General features: G+C 44.1%; 1 protein-coding gene across 3 annotated transcripts in view; it reads right to left on the bottom strand.

The window, feature by feature from the left end:
• LOC137377558 (serine/threonine-protein kinase PAK 3) overlaps window positions 1-20,323 on the bottom strand; it is a 283,689-nt gene that overhangs the window by 52,682 nt on the left and 210,684 nt on the right. For all 3 annotated transcript variants that reach the window (XM_068047299.1, XM_068047302.1, XM_068047300.1), the window contains 3 exons: window positions 13,093-13,212; window positions 1,501-1,681; window positions 1,143-1,206 (listed from right to left, as the gene is read on the bottom strand). In XM_068047299.1, coding sequence (XP_067903400.1) covers window positions 1,143-1,206; window positions 1,501-1,681; window positions 13,093-13,212 — 365 coding nt within the window. The remainder of the gene's footprint in view (window positions 1-1,142; window positions 1,207-1,500; window positions 1,682-13,092; window positions 13,213-20,323) is intronic.

Below are 20,323 nucleotides of genomic sequence, written 5' to 3'. Positions count from 1 at the left end.
AAATACTGCATTCTAATACTTATTCTCTTTGCTTATATGTCCAATAATCTTAAGGTGATAATCATTACGATTTTTGACACATAAGTAGAGTATCTCACCACTTATTCTTGCTCTCGTTATTCAATAATGAAAAGCTAAATCTTACAATTTATAATCCCCTTCTTCTTCCTTTCTCAAAATTATACAGAAGAAGATAGATCTGTACTTTTATCAGGAACCATCTCCTAGTGTTCTGTCATCTGAGCCCCATCAGACCCATAGAACTTTGCAAAGAAACCTGCAGGAACTGCCAAAGCTGCCATAAAGAACATTTTATTCAACCAGCTTCTCGGACTATTCAGGCTGATGCACAGAAGTATGTTATAGAACATCTGTGGATCAACCTTAGACCTGAATGGCATCACCTTAATAAAACAAGCACATTCTTCATGCCCATTAACAGTTGCCAACAGCTACCCTGGTGCCTAATTGATTCAATGGTCAGGCCAGGCAACCTGATGGCATACCATGATTGTCACCTGAATATGTGCCAAGCATTTATGCTTGGCACAGCCTGAGGGCATTGGCCCTGTTCATGGACCAATATCTGCAGTAACGAAGCTCCACCCCCACCCCCACACCCACCAAGCACTGTTCCTGAGCTTCTACCTTCTGTGACTGGTGGCACATGTTGTGAACATGTAGAATACAGCACCAATCACAGCAAGCCACTGATGGTGGACTGAAAGAAGTTGGGGATAGAAGGGAATAAACAATCAGTAGTCCAGTCTCAGAGGAGCAGACAGGGTATGCATGGATATACAAAAGTATTTAGGAAGGCAGGCCTACCTAAGATCAGACACAACTGCTTCTGTCAGTGTATTATACAGAACAGCACAAACATAGCTTGCTATTTATTGTTCAAATTCTGCTTCTAAAGCTAAACTGTTACAACATTTATCAGTAGACAGTTTTTTTATTAGGACCAAAACCAAGTCAAAAATAACTAGCCATAGTCATGATTTATGAAAGGAAGGTAGAATTACATCATAAAAGACTGTAGACATTGTCGATGCCACATTCGTGTTTTATATTATTGTAGTACAGCTTTAAATTAGAAGAATAATCATTTTTCAATTTATAAAAAGGAGTCTTTCACCTACCCTTGCCCAATCTTTTCAAATCTTGTGTACTTCTTTTTGGGATCACCCACGCTTACTATGCTTCCTGAAACAAAAGTTCGCATTAAATGTAAAGATATTGGAATCATAACATGCAGGACATTTTAAAAGCAACTTTTTTGTGAGGACAACTTTTTTTAAAAAAAGATTACATGTTAGAAAGACACCTCCACCTTTTATTACAATTTTCTCTATCCAGTCTCTGTGACATGGAAAATGTGACATATGAAGTTGTGCAAGTAGCCCAATAGATTTTCCAGAAAGCATTAAAAAAAAAGGATTTAAATCACTCTTGACTGGTCTTCAGGGAGAATCAAAGAGTTTATTTTTAAATACGTACTTAATTTTTCAAGAATCTCTTCATCTGTCATCTTGGATTTCTTCCTCTGCTTGTCAGTATTCCTGCAAAGCTGACTGTTCAGACTAGTTATGTTATCAGGTGGTGTTGTGACTGGAGAGGTTGTTACATCTTTAACAGGAGCCACTGGCATGATGGGCTCAATCACTGATCGGGTAAAAATCTGCAGGAAAGAATTACAGTCACTATCACATCACAATTAACTCATTAGAAATCAGTAAGTGTTTCCCTGGTAGCTCAAACAACATAGAACTGAGCTGCACAGACCAAGAAGCTCCTAATTTCTTTGCAATTGTGGTTGCTCTAAGCCACTGGTGTCAGTATCCCTGGGTGAGGGTAGGGATGAAAATGCACGAGGGAGTCCAGCTCCTTATCACTACTTTCACTAGACAAGGGGGATCTTTTCATTTTGAGCATGCACGGAAAACTGGCGGTTGAGATTCTGCAGACTGCGGGCTCTTCTTTTCCATTCACTTCCTTTTATGATGTGTACAATGGGCAGTCGATTCACAATCACCAGTATTACGCCTGAATCCAATATGAAAATTACCTCCATCGTATCTGAACTTGGGGCAAGCATGGAGAGAGCTTCTACTGTAATGCCCTCTATGGAGGAATAGCCATTGCGGTGGTAATGATAGCGAAGCTGTCAGTGCTCACTGTTGTGTCACCGCTGAAACTGACAGCAGTTTCAGGAGTGCACACAATGGGCTGGATTTAGTGGAGCCGGTGGGACTCCCAGCGGCAGGCCGAAAAGACAGTGGGAATCCCGCCTTGGCCATTCGAAGCCCCACCGGCTCTATTTAACGGTGCCCAGGCAATTAACAGCCAGGCGCTAGGATCCTTATTCCTTTACAGAGTGCAAGGGGAGGGGGGGTTCAGGTTGTTTTCCGCCAGGGCCACAGATTGCCCACGGAGGAGGGCGCCCTACCCCACCGTGAGGCGGAGGTCCCCCCACTAAGGCTGAATTCCAGCGGCAGTGGGAAGAGTCCCTTAAGTGGCTGATAATAGGACTCTTAAGGGCCTCAACTAGCCTCTGGGCGGAAAGGCCATCTGCAGCCTATCCTGCCCTCGACTAAATTGTAGTGCAATGGGCCCTCCGCCCACCACCCCTCCCCCCCCCACCCCCACCCCTCCTAGCTCGTCTCCGGGTGGCTCATTAAATCCAGCCCTATGTACTGAATTTAGTGGAGCTGTTGGAGTTCCTGGCGCTGGACCGCCAAGGTGGTGGGAACCTACCACAGCCATTCAGAGCAACCCCCCCGACCACCAACCACCCCCCCCAGCTCTCTGTAATGGCGCCCATGCAATTAAGTGCCTAGTACCGAGGCGCCTGTCCCTTTAAGGACGGGAATCCCACCTCAAAGAGCTTCCAGCCAATCAGAGGGCCAGCAGCTCAGTAGTATTGGCAGCACCTCTGGGAGCAGTGGCCACTGCCAGTACTAGATGAGGCCTTGGAACCAGGCTCAGCACTGGAGACTCGGACCTTAGGTAAATGAGGCAGGTTCTCCAGGGCCAGCTTGGCAGACCCTGGCGATGTGGGGGGAGGGAGTGTGGGCGATGAGTGGGAGGGAGTATCAGGGGAAATGGGTTGCTTTCCACTGGGGTCCTTGTGAGCCACAGATTGCCCAAGGAGGAGGAACACCCCCACAAGCCCACAGGAAGGTCACCTCATTTTACTGAACGATCTCCCTGCATGGCGGAAGCCCCCAACCACGCCCGCCCCCCGCACCCTCTGCCACTGGCTTAATTCCAATGGTGGCGGGAAGAGGCCCTTAAGTGGCTGATAATAGGCCTCTGGGCTGGGAGGCCACTGTCAGCCTTTCCCACCCCAACTTAATTGTAACGCAACAGGCCCTCGCCCTCTGCCTTCCGCCGCAATTCTATGGGCCCCCTGCCTCCTAGCCCGTCTCTGTGGCACCCATTAAATCCAGCCCAATAACACAGAAATCCTGAAGTTGCTGTAGGTGATTCTGCGCACCTCCACAGGGTGTGCTGTTTAACTCTCCGCTGTTGAAACTAATTCCGAAAACATGGCATTGGTGGGAATTTTGGCTAATTGCCCAAATTTTAGGATTAGTCAGGAAGCATAAGAAGCCTGCTCCAGTATTTGCAAATATTGACACCACCATTGTACTTGAAGGAGGATTTCTACATCGAATAACACTTTCAAAACTGCTGTGAGACATGGGTATGAGATTATTCAATTCTCTTCACACTTATCTGACTTTATAAAAGTTTTTGTTCAAATTTATATGACTTTACTAAAATCCTGTTTACCTATATATAACTTTGTAAAAATTATTTTTCATTAACTTTTCAACTTTTTTATACAGATACAGCAAGAGCTTAAAGTTGAAGCCTATGAGGGAGAAACATGCCTTTTCTATTCGTGGCCTGTCGGTTTTGTCTGTGGGCATAGCTTCCCTTCAGTGCCCCATGTACTCTGATTTTTACAAGCCCATCCGACCACCCTGTAGAGATCTGTTGTGCCCCATGTTGTGAAGAAATCATCTGGATCTTCGCTTGGACCATTGCGTTAGCTAAATGGGCAGTTTTGTTTGAGGCCATTGGCGAAGGTTGTTGCTTTGTTGCCGACTCTAAAATATGGGCCAATACTAACTGGCTAGACTCACTGTACAAAAAATGGTGCACAGTAAGAATCCGTTGAATTATATTTCAGCACAAGTCAGCACCATCAGGAGAACTGGGAGAGAGGGAATAGGGGGAATATAAAAAAGGCAATATTTTTGTTAAAATGTACATTCCAGCTTTCCCTCCACTTTATGTCCATTATTTGCCCTTAAATTCTCTTCCTGGTATTCTGCCCCTGTGATCGTGATGAAAATAGTTGACCTGTTTCATATTTTCTTTGCTGCTTAAAACTCTTAAGTTGACACTTTATCTTCAGGAGCTAGTTAAAGGAAAGGCAGGCACACAAGGTACTGCACCACCATTAGCCCTGATATTCCTGGAAACTTGTCCCACAGTATTGATGCATCTACAATATATGCCATTAATCTAGTCCAGGTGCTCCAGGAAATAAGGGCATAAGTGAGTTATGTGTCAGTTAAGTCATGCCAAAGTTTCCTGGGCCATTTGCCGCCGTCATCATCGCCCAATATTTCAGTTAACTATCATTGCTCCGCATCTCCATCAACATCAATGGTGATCACAAATTTCCTGAATGGACCCTTGTTTTCTTGCTACTGCCTCTTAAGACTAGGATATAAAGGTGCTGGTGACCTGGCAACGACATGGTTTATTGTTCCAAGATTATTATGGAAAACAGAGTGCCGATCATTTAACGTCATTAGGTTACACACTCCTAATGGAAGAACACTTCATTCTAACATTTGGAAAAGTGCTAGAGATTTCATTTTATTGACTTCATGGTTAATACTTATTGCACATTTCAAAATGTCCTGGAATTTTATCTTGCAATGAATGAAAACCCTGAAATTTTGATAAAGGTCCAAAAAGTAGTCAGAATTCGATTGAACGAGACAGAAACCTGAACCATGCACCTGTAAGAAAACAACACCCACAATAGCAACATTCTAATATGATTCCAATATTTGATTTGAGGAAAATAACTCATACATTGTTTTGAGACGAAAATTGTGGCAAAGAAAGCTGCAAAGATCTGAGTCACGTCAGCTTAATAAAATCGGCATGATCATAACTCGTCTAGTTAATAGTCGTTTATCACTTTGAGGTTGCAGGATCTGAAAAGAGAATCTAACCATCTCCCCTTGACATTCAACAGCATTACCATCGCTGAATCCCCCACTATCAACATCCTAGGGGCTACCGTTGACCAGAAACTGAACTGGAGTAGCCATATAAATACCATGGCTACAAGAGCAGGTCAGAGGCTAGGAATCCTGAGGTGAGTAACTCACCTCCTGACTCCCCAAAGCATGTCCACCATCTACAAGGCACAAGTCAGGAGTGTGATGGAATACTCTCCACTTGCCTGGATGGGTGCAGCTCCAACAACACTCAAGAAGCTCGACACCATCCAGGACAAAGCAGCCCACTTGATTGGCACCCCATCTACAAACATTCACTCCCTCCACCACCGACGCACAGAGGCAGCAGTGTGTGCCATCTGCAAGATGCACTGCAGCAATGCACCAAGGCTCCTTAGACAGCACCTTCCAAACCCGCGACCTCTACCAACTAGAAGGACAAGGGCAGCAAATACATGGGAACACCACCACCTGCAAGTTCCCCTCCAAGTCACACACCATCCTGACTTGGAACTATATCGTCGTTCCTTCACTGTCACTGGGTCAAAATCCTGGAACTCCCTTCCTAACAGCACTGTGGGTATACCAAATGGACTGCAGCGGTTCAAGAAGGCAGCCCACCACCACCTTCTCAAGGGCAATTAGGGATGGGCAATAAATGCTGGCCTGGCCAGCGTCGCCCACATCCCATGAATGAATAAAAAAAAAAGTGCTCACAGGGCTGACAGCTCCAAGCTGAAATTTATGAAGCACAATCATGGTGTAAAATTCAACTTACAACAAATTTTGTCAGTTTCATCACCTTTTTAAATGGTATTTTCCAGTTTATTGTTTAATCAAATTCACATATGATGATTTAAGATTGTTCCATTAACATGGATTGACTTTGGAGGCCAGAAGGGAGAAGTGGGTATTCTGATTTCGTTCTCCATAAAAAGTACAAAGAAGATTAGATGGTTGTTAAGACCCAAAAATAACTTTCCTGTGAAAATATCGTGAAAGGTTGACTCACTCACAATTCTGTTAATAGATATTAAAGACTATACTGCTGCAATGAGATGACTCTTTTCGATTAGATTACAGTTTTTGTAATCTCCAGAAGTAATAGAAAAAAATTCTTGTCACAGAAGTGTCAGTGAGGGGTATAAACTATCAGTATCTATAGATATTTGAAAAAGAAAAGAGTTAACAAAGTGAGCGTTGGTGCTATAAAAAGTGAGTCTGGGGAATTAATAATGGATAATAAGGCGATGGCAGAGGAATTGAGCAGGTATTTTGCATCGGTCTTCACTATTGAGGATACAAGTAACATCCCAGTATTAGCTGTAAGTCAAGAAATGGAAAGGAGAGAGGAACTCAAGAAAATTACAATCACCAGGGAAGTGGTACCGAACAAATTGTTAGAGCTGCGGGCTGACAAGTCCCAGGATTCTGATGGAATTCATCCTAGGGTGTTAAAAGAAGTGGTTAGTGAGATAGTTGATGCGTTAGTTTTAATTTTCCAAAATTCCCTAGATTCGGGGAAGGTTCCGCTAGATTGGAAAATAGCGAATGTCACTCCTTTATTCAAACAGGGAGGGAGACAGAGAGCAGGAAACTACAGGCCAGTTAGCTTAACATCTGTCTTAGGGAAAATGTTAGAAGCTATTATTAAAGATGTTATAGCAGGGCATTTAGAAAAATTGAAGGTAGAGTCAATATGGTTCCGAAGAAGGGTCACTGACCCGAAACGTTAACTCTGCTTCTCTTTCCACAGATGCTGCCAGACCTGCTGAGTGGTTCCAGCATTTCTTGTTTTTATTTCTTGTTTAACCAATTTATTGGAGTTCTTTGAGGGAGTTACATGTGCTGTGGGTAAAGAGGAACCCGTGGATGTATTGCACTTAGATTTCAGAAGGCATTTGACAAAGTGCCACATCAAAGGTTACTGCAGAAAATAAAAGCTCATGGTGTAGGGGGTAACATATTGTAATGGATAGAATATTGGTTAGCTAACAGGAAACAGAGTAGGCATAAATGGGTCATTTTCTGGTTGGCAAGATATAACGAGTGGTGTGCCACAGGGATCTGTATTGGGGCCTCAACTTTTTACAATTTATATAAATGACTTAGATCAAGGGACCGAAGGTATGGTTGTTAAATTTGCTGATGACACTGAGATAGGTAGGAAAGTAACTTGTGAAGAGGATATAAGGCAGCTACAAAGGGATACAGATAAGTTAAGTGAGTTGGGCAAAGACCTGACAAATGGAGTATAATGTGGGAAAGTGGGAAATTGACAGGAAGAATAAAAAAGAAGCATATTATCTAAATGGTGAGAGATTTCAGAGCTCGGAGATACAGAGGAATCTGGGTATCCTAGTGCATGAATCGCAAAAGGTTAGTATGCAGGTAAAGCACGTAATTAGGAAAGCTAATAGAATGTTATCGTTTATCATGAGGGGAATTGAATACAAAAGTAGGGAGGTTATGCTTCAGCTATACAGGACATTGGTGAGACCACATCTGGAGTACTGTGTACAGTACTGGTCTCCTTATTTAAGGAAGGCTGTAAATGCGTTGGAGGCAGTACAGAGAAGGTTTACTAGACAAATACCTGGAATGAGCAGGCTATCTTATGAGGAAAGATTGGACAGGCTAGGCTTGTATCCACTGGATTTTAGAAGAGTAAGAAGCAACTTGCTTGAAATATATAAGATCCTGAGGGGTCTTAACAGGGTGGATGTGGAAAAGATGTTTCCCCTAGTGGGAGAATCTAGAACTAGGTATCACTGTTTAAAAATAAGGGGTTGCCCATTTAAGACAGAGATGAGGAGAAATTTTTTCTCTCAGAGTGTCATGAGTCTTTGGAATTCTCTTGCTCAAAAGTCGGTGAAAGCAGAGTCTTTGAATATTTTTAAGGCAGAGGTAGATAGATTCTTGATAAGTAAGGGGGTGGAGGTTTATCAGGGGTAGGTGGAAATGTGGAGCAATCAGTTCAGTCATGAACTTACTGAATGGCGGAACAGGCTTGAAGAGCCAAGTGGCCTACTCCTACTCCTACTCCTAATTAGTATGTTCGTATGATTCCAAATATTTTGAGGCAATTGCAAGAACAGATGCAAAACTACGAGGGTCCCAAAATATCAGTGGTACTTGCACTCCCAGCCAGCCACAATGGCAGTAATGTGTGAAAACCTGTACCAGAGGTAAAATGCCTTTAAAAAACATTCTGGTACCAGGTTACATATGACAAAAAATTCCATATATAAATATTCATTATTTACTGTCTGTTAAGCGCAGACATGCCCTCAAGGCTTCAAATAACAATATATATCATGGAATTTGTATTTTGTTACCTTGTAAAAATTAGTTTAAAAGAGAACAAATGAAATTTGAGAAGGGATCAAGTTGTAAGACAGCCACACTGAATTATAGTAAATATTGACCATTGGCTGTGCCATTCTGATTCATTGTCAATGCCAGCTATGCCCTATTCTAATTAAAAAAACAAGAATTTTTGGTGCACATTTACCACTCATGGATCGAGGCACACAATGCTCTAACTTATCTTGTTTGTCGCCAATATCACCTTTGCATGAAATTCCGGGCCATTGTAGTATCAAACATGGACGCCTGAGACCTAGACATACCGAATGAGTATAGCATCTTGCAGTACAACTCCTCCCAACTCATCACGCATTATGCAATCAAGCATCAGAAAAATATTTACTTGAGCTGACTTTATGTTGTGCAGCAAGATCAACTTCTTTGGGTTGGATTTTGTAGCGTGGCGGGGCTCCTATCACCGGGCCAAAAAAGCAAGGTAAACCCTGCCTAAGCCTTCCTGACCCCTTCTGGCACAATTTAAGTGCTCAGGCACTTAATTGCCTGGTGCCGGAATCGCTGTCCCTTTAAAGACAGGGATCCCACCTCCAAGAACTGCCGGCCAATCAGAGGGCCAGCAGCTCAGTAGTATCAGCAGCGCCACTGGGAGTGGTGGCCACTGCCGGTACTGCAAGGGGCCTTGGACTCACACCCAGAGCTTGAGCCAAGACCCAAATTAAGTGAGGCGGGGTCGCAAGGGCCAAACAGGCAGGCCCTGGCGATGGTGAGGGCAGGGTGGGCATTCAGTGCAGGGGTGGGGGGGTTCATATGGGTGGAGTGTTTCCCAGCAGGGCCCCACTGTGGGCCACAGACGGACTACGGAGGAGGGCACACACCCCACCCCGCCCCAAGCCCGCAGGGAGGTCACCTCGTTTTATTGGGTGACCTCCCTGCATGGCTGAGGCCCCCCATCATTGGTTAAGTCCCATCGGCGGTAGGAAAAAGGCCCTTCAGTGACCAGTAATGGGCAAATTAAGGGCCTCAATTGGCCTCTGGGCAGGAAGGCTGGCGTCAGCCTACCCCGCCCCGACTAAATTCTGGTGCGACAGAAAGGCGACAGGCTCTGTGACCGCACCCCCAGCCTCCCCCCACCCCCCCCCACCAAGCCTGTCTCCAGGACGTCCATTAAATTCAGCCCAAAGTGCAATGCTGCACACTGATTGTTCAGTTCCTTCTCTGAAATACTCTCGTGGCCTCACATTCATCATGTCAGACAGTAAATTACTTTAAATCCTCACATAGACTTACAATCTCTGACAAAATGAATTGGATTCTAAGAGTTTTCTACATTTATAGATCTAGTTTATGATCTTCGGCAATTCAAATCTAGCATAAAATGCATTGCTCCTGAGTTCACTAAATCTGGGCATTATTAATTTTCTTCCTAATCACAAATTGTCAAAGATGATTCATCATAAATGCTTCACTGTGGCAAAAGGTTCAAGTAATGGGGTCACAAATTTAAAAATGAAGACATTTAGGGCAGGATTCATCAGCAAATTTGCCACTGGAAGTGGACCCTAACAATCCCCAACATTTTAAAACTCTCTGCTTGAGGTGTTATTCTCAGTAATCCAGGAGAGATGACCCAGCTTCTAGGCTTCAGGGAAAGGCCAGTGGGAAGGATGGGCACAAAGGGTATGATTTAGGCTTTGTGGACCAAGGTGAAACATAGAAACATAGAAAAGAGGAGGAGGAGTAGGCCATTCGGCCCTTCGAGCCTGCTCCGCCATTCATTATGATCATGGCTGATCATCCAACTCAGTAATCTGTTCCTGCTTTCATAGAAACATAGAAAATAGGAGCAGGAGTAGGCCATTCGGTGCTGTTGGTAGTGTCACCACATCCCCAATCAGGAATACATCCTGAAAACTTGGTTACATTCCATTTGACAGCAATGCGAAACTCCTTCACATTCTCTGGGCTCAGAGCGGTGGTGGGCAAAAAAAATGGCAGCCCGCATGCATGGGTTGTGTTTCGTCACACCCCCGCGATCTAGCGCACGGCAGCTCATTTAAATATGCAGGGCGGGACGCACTCCCCCCTTCCACCCCTCCAATCATGTGGCAGGGACAGTCTCAGCGATGCCGTGAACGGCATCAGCTGTCTCTGTGCAGGCGCTGGCGCCATTTTTAAAGGGCTGCCAGACCTACACAGACACTGCAGATTTGAACCCCGTACCCCCACTCACCGCCCCCCCCCCCCCCACCTCCACTGCACTGAAAATAAATGTCTGACCTGTTCCCCCCTCTCAAAACATTACCGAGTTGACCTCTTCCCCCCACAACAGCACAAAGTGCAGAGGTCACCCCTTCCACCCCCTCCCACACTAGAAAGGCAGATTTGACCCCGTTTCCCCCCCTACTGCAATATAAATTCCAAGTTTCCTCCTTCCCCAGCTTGATGACATCAGCTTTCCCTGGATAGGAAAGTGAATGTGCGCAAGTGCTGCCCATCGCATGGAAGATCCCGGACAGCCGGTAAGATTGCGGGGAATTGTAGTTAAATGTATTTATGAGGTTTATTTAAATATTTAAAGTCAACGGGGGCCACCACAGAGCCTTGCTGCCAGTGGGAAGATCGGGCCCGGCAATTCTGGTGTCGAGCCCCGTGGTGGGCTGCTGCAATCTTCCGGCCCTCCACCCACCCACCACCTCCCGCCTACCCTCCACTCCGGTCATGGAGCCCGACGTCGGGAGCTCAGCAAAATTCTGCCTCCTATTTTCTTCTTAAGGAGGAAACAGCCACTGCCAAACACAAAGAAGTGTCAAGGCCCCTGCTACAATTCATCAGCCAACCACCTCAGAATCTCCTGCCACTGTAGATATAGAAGACTTAGACTGAAAGTGCACATGACAGTCGGTAGCTAGGAAAACCACTGTGGTCTTAAACAGTACAAAAACTGGCTGATTTATTTTTGTTGCTGATGGGATAAGTGCAGTATGATTTGCGGTAAAGTGGAAGACTGCCTACGTGAAGCAGTAGCAGAACAATCTCCACATTGAATGCTTGGCAGTGGGGAGAGCACTCTGGTCTTAGACCGTAGTCAGGTGATGGACTCTTCTATGAGCTGTGCTTTCAGCTGTCAGGCAGCTGGAACAACTCAGTTACAGTTCACTGAGGGAAGTGCAGCCTTCTGAAGAATTACCAAAGGTCACGGTGAAGTAACCCACCTGCATCTGAAATGGAGGGCCTGGATTTCAGTGGGAATGAGTCAATGCCCACCTATTGTCCTGTTCAGCCTTTTCAACATTGTGCAAAACAGTCATAAGATTGTTATGAAAAACTTAGTCGAGGAAAGGAAAAAGAGAACACCATATGCAAAATTGTCACTGACAGTTGAAATTGTGGGACCTGCTTGCTTGTGTGGTGTGTTGGTATATAGCAGAGTGTAGAAAGTTTCTTGCATTTCTTCATATTACCAAGTCATATTTCCAAGTACATTTCAATGTTATAATAGTGTAGACTAGTAGTGAATACAATGGATGCAGATTTGCTAAGAAAAGTTCAGATGTAACAGAAAAAAAGAACTTGCACTTGTATAGCTGCTTGCATACCCTCAGGGCATCCCAAACCCTTTACAGCCAATAATGTACTTTTGAAGTGTAGTGTCTGTTTTATAGGCTAATGTGGTCACCAATCTGCACACAGCAAGCTTCCATGAGCAGCAATGAGATAAATGACCAGTTCATTTGTTTTGATAGTGTTGATTGAGGAATAAATATGGGCCAGGATACTGGGAGGACTCCCCTGCTCTTCTTCAAATAGTGCCACTGGATTTTTTACACCCACCAGAGAGGGCAGAAGGAGTTTCGGTTTGACGTCTCATCTGAAAAATAGCTCCTCAGACAGTGCAGCACTCCCTCAGCACTGCACTGGAGTGTCAGCCTAAATTATGTGCTCAAGTCACTAGAATGGGGTTTGAACATAAACCTCTGTGCTGCTACTAAATGTCTCTCCACTATTTTAAAAGGAGACATTAAACCATTTAAAATAAATGGGCCACCATGGCAGTGAAATAGTGGAAAGCGGAATTTAATAGCATTTTAAGTATTTGTGTAATAACACTGTTTTGTCATTTCCTAGCTGGTAAATTCATAGCATTGCATATGACATATGCTTTTCATGTCACTGTGCTCTCCTTTCGTTATAACCATAGTGTACTATTGGGTAAGATGTTCCATCAACACAATATCACTCATTAAACTGTCCAATTTCCATACTAGGGACATCAATTGCCATCATGCTTAACATTTTAATTGTGTTACATCAGGAATTTCTAGCCGACAACCTCCTAATGAGCACCACTCGTTAATTAAGCTCATAATCACTAAGCATTACAGATCAGGCCTGGACTGTATTTTTACATTAAATTTGTGACCAAGAATATTAGCTGGTCTCTGACCAGCATCGTCTCTACCCTGGCATATCTGCAGAAACAAGTTCCACTGACCGATTTTGTATGTTCTGGCCGTGGTGCTATCACTGGCGGTGGAATATTGTCATCATCATCTTCATCATCATCCTCCGAGACGGGTGGTACAACTGGCGGTTCTGATGCTATCTTTGTGTTCTGTGACAAACAGAGCAGTGTTAGATTTTTATATTTAAATCTCATCTTTATTTTTGAGAAAGGATGCTCCATCAGTGAATACAATAAAAACTGCAGCACCCCATGCTTGCTCCAAAATTGTGGTTTTTTGGCATACAGGAGAATGAAAGAGGCTTATTGATCTGAAATGTTAACCTCCACTTCCTGACCCTTTGTTTCACACTGAACGCAGATGCTGAGGAGGTCAGTGATCTCAGTACTAAAATTATCTTGTGCTGCAATAATTTGATGAGAATATGGGTCTGGAAAAATTTTTTTTTCAAACAAGTTATTTAAGGTTGAATTACTTAATATTTCCAAGCCATATTTCCATGTGCTGCAATGTTACAACTGTTGAGCTCAATGTAAAGAGCCATTCACGAAAAATCTAACATGTAAAAGGTGGCAATGCTATTATAAGCTTCAGAAAACAGCATTTATCCCAACTGAATCAAAAGTTATGTGGGGAAAACAGTGAAACAAAGTCACTTGTAGGTGGATAGTCCTGGTTCTTTGTTGCACAGTAAAAGGTCGATGTCAGGATAAGTGCTCATCACTTGTACATACCCTGATTCTGAATGGGTAATCTCGAGGTAAGCATATATCATTCTTTATATTTGCCCTCACACCAAAGTTCCTTCCTAATGCTACAAATATGTTATCTAAGCAGTAAGTTCACACACCCTAGATGTGCTGAGTCCAACAACAAGATAGCTCAACCAATACAACTGAAGTTGAACTGCGCTCATCGAATTCTGGCCTCTTGAGCATCTCTGATTTTAATCACTCCACCACTGGTGGCCCTGCCTTCAGCTACCTAGGCCCTAAGCTCTGGAATTCCCTCCCTACACCTTTCCGCCTCTCTACCTTGCTTTCCTCCTTTAAGACACTCCTTAAAACCTGCCTCTTTCTGACCTAATATCTCATTTTGTGGTTCAGTGTCACATTTTGTTTTAAAATGCTCCTGTGAAGCACCTTGGGACATTTTATTATGTTAAAGGCACTATACAAATATAAGTATTGTTCTTGTTGAAGTCGAATCACTCCATGCTTAACTACTGTATTACTTTATTAATTCTGCCTTTATTAATTCAGTCCCTTTGTAAGGTTAGTGTCACTTCAAGCTTGTTCCCTGTTCTTACAGTACTCACTTTGTAAAAGGGGACAAAAAACAGCAAAAAAAAGACAGAAATCTTCAAAGAAGATTGAAAATAATAACCTCACAACAATTTGTTTTTGATATGGTTTTTGGCAGGACATCTTCCTGTCCAAAAGCCACCACAGGCCAAGTTTGCTGCTTTTTACTTTTTCTGTTTTAAGCAGAACTCTCATTGACTTGCAGGAGGACTGGAGAATAATAGACAAAGCTCAGATGCAACTCAGATAGGAGGCCTCACTTCCACTCATAAGCATATCCAGTTTGCAGCCATTTGGAAGAGAAGCAGTGGCTGCCAGATGTTCACAATGTCTCCTTTCCTGCCCACCCCTTTCCCGCTGGGGCTTAGACTATTATATCAAATGGATAAGAAAAGAAAAAACTCACTTGATGACTAGTGTACAGAAAAGGGGGTAGAGGGGGGGAAGAGGGGAGTCACAAGATTGCGCAGCTTCCACCTCCACATAACATGTAACTGCTTTCTTTGCCAATATACAATTTGCTGTTTCAACGACATACCAGAAGACTCTAATATAATGGAGTATCTACTGAATCAATACATTTATATTAAATCCATTGATTTTAGTATAAAATGCATCATTACTCTCACTTGGATACATCATTCTTGCGTTCAACTAGGTTTTCACTCAGTAAATTCTCTTCTAAGAAACTAGCTGAAATGTAACATCTTTTCACAACTTTTTTTTATTTACTGGTGAGATAAAGGAATGTGTGCACAGACAGCAGGAGAGAGACAAAAGCAAAGAACAGCCGGACATTTTGAAGGACTAAGGTGAAGAGAGTCATGCTAAGGAGAGAACTAGAATATCTAAAGGAAAGAAAGACAAACAAAATCAGAGCTAAAGAAGTCTTCAGAAAATAAGCTGAGTTTAGTAAAAGGAATGAGAAAGTAATCCGAAATAGAATTAAAACAAAATATAGGATATAGAAGGAAAGATTTTTGTCACTCCTGTTAATTGTATATCAATTGTGTTTAATTATATGCAGGTAGAGGACATAAATTAGAGTTTCACTGAGCACATATAAAGAGACATTTACTGAAACTGTGGTGGGGTTGAGTTCAGAGGTGTATGCTTGTAATTTTTCACTCTAAGTAAATGTTAGACTGAGTAAAGATTGGCTCCAGTACTATCCTTCACCAACTAGCTTTCTGGAGTATAACAACCCTCTTAATATCTCCTTCTTTTCCTCAATGTCATTTTCTGTCTGATCGTGATCTTGTAAAGCCACTTGGGATGCTTTCTGAATTTAAAGGAGCTATATAAATGCAAGCTGCTGTTGCTGAAAGGGCAGATGAAACAATAACCCATAAATTCTGAGGGAGGTGGATTTTGGGCAGGCAGGAACTTCCCTGACCCCGACCTCCTTGACTGAGCCCCTGACCCCATTTTGTTTCCTGGGGTCAAAGCCACTTAAATACTTTGACACCCACCTCAGGAGGGGGAGATGAGGGAATTTGTTGTAATACCTTGTAACATAAATAGCTCCACATTCCTGAGGAGGACATCATATTTTTATTTTAATCTGGCCAATTTCTATTCTGCTGGTTTATGTAATATGATCAATTGCTCTGTGTCCCTATGATTCGTGATGCTAGGGTACAAGTGACAGCAACTATGTTATATGAACAATATCTCGTTTGCCTGTAAACATAATATGCCCGCCCATATTATGCAGCTATTGCTATTTGCAGTCGAAGATACCAGCAGTACGTTTGATGGGGAACGAAATAGCTGGTTTTCTGTCCCCGCTGTCCAGATCATGCTGGTTTCCTCAGGTAGCCTAATGGGAGTTTGAGGTCCACTCCATTCAGTTGGACTGTGGAAAAGTTTGTGCACAAAAACATCTTCGACCACAAGTCCATCAAGCAGTGATCCACATATAATGTCCTCAAAATCCTGAGAGAAAAGAAGATGGTTGATCCTTCTGGATGGTTCCCTGAGCAGACTGTCAAAGTCATTTGGCAGAATGTCTCATTGTCAGAACTTTCAAACAAGTACCAAGACGTAACTTGGCTGGTGGTGAAAAGGGCCCTCCCCATCCGATCCTTCAGGCACAACTGGAGTCTCAGTGCCCATTGCACACTGCCTTTGAGGCGGCTACGATGGGGAAGAGACCGTCGTCCACCTCCTTCAGGAATGTGCCTTTGCAAAGCAGGTCTGGAAGGAGGTGCAGCGGTTTTTGTCAAGGTTCATCCCGAGGAGCCCCGTAACGCAGGTCTCTGTGCTCTATGGGTTGATGCCAGGGACACGCAGTGAGACAAACATCAACTGCTGCTGGAAGACCATCAGCTCAGTGAAAGATGCTCTTTGGTCTGCTCAAACCTTATTGGTCTTCCAGTGCAAAGAGCTGTCCACGACCGAGTGTTATGGGCTGGCACATTCCAAGGTCCAGGAATACGTGCTGAGTGACGCACTAAAGCTTGGGGCAGCGGTCACAAAGGCTTGATGGGGAAAGGCCACAGTCTACGGCCCTCCTGCCATAACTTAGCATCACGAATGGGGCTGGAAACTGTGTAAAGCCCCTCTGACTGTATGCACTGCGGAATGTTTAATATGAAATGTAAATGTTTATTGTATAACCTGTAACTAAAAGTGTAGTGAGGCACCTCAGCATACCACGTACTGTATTGAAAGAAACTGAACTGTTTTGCCCTTTATATGTAATGTCAAATTTGAACTGTTATGTACTTTTACAAATTTTATGAATAAAGTTAGTTTTTTTGCAAATGACCCTTAAATCATTCAAGTCTGACCAATGACAAAGCCTTCACTGTCCTCTTTTTGCTACTCTCCTCCATCCACTGTTTTTTAATTGAAAAATCCCCATAGCCCTAAAGAGGATTCAACTGAACTGTAAACTGCAATTCTAGTCACTTAACTTACAATCATCTTAACATCCTGGGGGTCACCATTGACCAGAAGTTGAACTGGACCAGCCATATAAATGCTGTGGCTATAAAAGCAGGTCAGAGGCTGGGAATTCTGCGGCGAATAATTCACCTCCTGTCTCCTCAAGGCCTGTCCACCATCTACTAGTCACAAGTCAGGAGTGTGACAGAATATTCTGCACTTGCCTGGATGGGTGCAGCTCCAATATCAGTCAAGAAGCTCGACACCATCTAAGGCAAAGCAGCCCGCTTGATTGTCACCCCATCCACTTCCTCTACCACCGACGCACAGTGGCAGCAGTGTGTAGCATATACAAGATGCATTGCAACTACGCACCAAGGCTCCTTAGACAGCACCTTCCAAACCCGTGACCTCTACCACCTAGAAGAACAAGGGCAGCAGATGCGTGGGAACACCACCACCTGCAAGTTCCCCTCCAAGTCACATACCATCCCGACTTGGAACTATATCGCCGTTCCTTCACTGTCGCTGGGTCAAAATCCTGGAACTCCCTTCCTAACAGCACTGTGGATGTACCTACACCCCAAGGACTGCAGCGGTTCAAGAAGGCAGCTCACCAACACCTTCTCAAGGGCAGTTAGGGATGGGCAATAAATGCTGGCCTAGCCAGCGATGCCCACATCCCACGACCGAATAAAAAAAAGTTAAATAGAAACATCAAGAAGATTATCACAAGTTGGGAGAGTGATTGTATGTAGCCTCATGCTTCACTAATTTGAGATCAATTCAGCAACCACTGGGTAATTCCCAAGAGCTAATCCTTTCAATTGTAAAGTTAAGACTAGTCATGCAATTCCAAATTAAGTATCCATCTTGAAGGGTCAGAACTGCAAGACAGCTGCTCAGCTCTAGATGTATTCTGCATTCTAGTGAAAGGTCATTGACATGAATCCTTAACTCTATTTCTCTCTCCACAGATGCTGCCAGATATGCTGAGTATTTCTAGCATTTTCCGTGTTTATTTCAGATTTCCAGTATCTATGGTACTTTACTAATGCACTCTGTGATGTTTATGCAGTTTCAAATATCAACTAAATTTTTTGGACATTGTCGTAATTTTTTTCTTAAAAATGAAATAATTTATACTGGAGTATTTTTAGGGAGCACTATGACCAGCAACTAGCATACATGTGAAAGCCCAACCTAGCCTTAAAGCCAAAAATGTTTTGCTGAAATCCAGTCCAAGAATTTTAGGGAAAAATCTGAAGATCAAAAGACAAAGGGAGGAAGGAAAGAAAAAGGACGGTGTTCTTACAGCAGTGTCTGAGTTTAGAATGAAAAGGCACTTTAGTTGGAAAAAAAACTGCACTTAAATGTATAAGCACATAACTTTTCCCATAGTGCTCATCACACCAACACTAAACAAGCTCCTACTTGCATTTATAGTACTCCACTCAACTTGGAAGGAAGAAAATTGCAATTTCCTGGCTTTCTAACCTTTTATCTTGGTTGAAGAAATAGCAGTTCAAAAAGGATAGCCCCAATTTTAACCTCCTGTATCCGACATGAATAGAGCTAAAGTACTTCCAGTATTTCAGTGACCTACTCATACTGATTCTCACTGGCCATGTGCCACACACCATTTTAAACAGATGCATTCTGGCCAGACAGCAAGCAGAAGTGCTTCCCTGGGCCCATCAAAGGAACTTAGGGCCTTAGGCTTTTCTTCCCCAAAGATGATCAATTGCCCACTCACCCCACTTACTTACATGACTCCCTGTGATAGCTCTCTTTGGGATCCTGGCTACAGTCTCCTACCGAATCGCCTGACTCCCACCTGCCAACCTGACGTCATTGAAGCCAGATTCAAGCAGGAGTTGGGACTGATTTATTTAAATGAGGTGCTGGGAGTTAAAATGTCTGAGCCTCATGCTTGATCTGTCAGCCCATACTCTCCCCTCACTTAAACCGGGGACTAATGCGTTTATAATTTTGCTGGGCATGCAGATTAGAGGAAATCCTCCTGTCTTTATTTATAACATCACGACACACAGTGAGCAAAGCAATCCTCACAGGTAGGTAGTGACACATGTTGGAAATGAAGCTTTTCCATTTATGTCAATTGGTATCAAAATTGAGCACTTCAGACGAGGTAGTGCATGGGTTACATGCGGAATACAGTCCCCATTACTCTTATACCCAACCTGTAACATTGGCCCACCACTGCTCTAGTATGAGAATTCTACTTCCTGCATTCATCATCCTGGGTCAATTAATGTTGAATTACATAAATTTTGTACTGTGGTGTTTCTCCTGCAACATGCATTGAGACTCATTTCTCTTGGGACCAATAAAGTTGGTAGAATGAGATGAGGGCCAGAATTTTACGTTGGACTGGAGGCCCCGCCCAAAGGCCAAAAAGTCAGGGGCGAGCTGCCTCCATTGGGCCTGGGGAGCCACGTGGGATTTTACGCTCCTCAGGCCCTTAATTGGCCTTGGTGAGGACTTCCACCTCTCTGAGCAGGAAGTCCCGCCCAATGGAGCTGTTGGCCAATCAGTGGGTTGGCAGCCCTCAGTCCCAGCAGCGCCACCAGGAGCGGTGGCCACTGCTGGGACTGCAACCCAACCACAGCAGCAAGACAGACGATGGCCCCGGAAGACAGGTAAGTCTTTGGGGCCTCGCAGGGGAAAATCGGCTGGACCCCGTGTTTGGGGGGAGGGCGGGGAGTTTTCTTTCAATGGGGGTGTTTGGGGCTTCAGGGGCATCCCTCTGTGGGGCACAGGGTGCCCGATCAGGCAGGCCCCCCCAACATGCAAGGAGGGGCGGCATTCTGGGGGCCTGAGCTGCCCACCTGCCGCTAGTAAAATACCATCAGGCAGGAGGAGGCCCTTAAGTGGTAGTTAATTGGCCACTTAAGGGCCTTGATTGGCCTTGGGCGGGTGAGCCATTGCTTGCCACCGCCGCCCCTCGTAGAATTGCAGGGGAGGTGTGAAGTCGTCGGGAACGGAAACCCCCATCTCCCACTCAATTTTATGCCTCCCCCCCACTGCCCGCCACCAGCCC

This window comes from Heterodontus francisci, chromosome 15 (genome assembly GCF_036365525.1).
Source record: "Heterodontus francisci isolate sHetFra1 chromosome 15, sHetFra1.hap1, whole genome shotgun sequence".
NCBI lineage: Eukaryota > Metazoa > Chordata > Chondrichthyes > Heterodontiformes > Heterodontidae > Heterodontus > Heterodontus francisci.
Note: the sequence above shows the minus strand (reverse complement) of the source record. Positions and strands in the feature narration are given on the sequence as shown.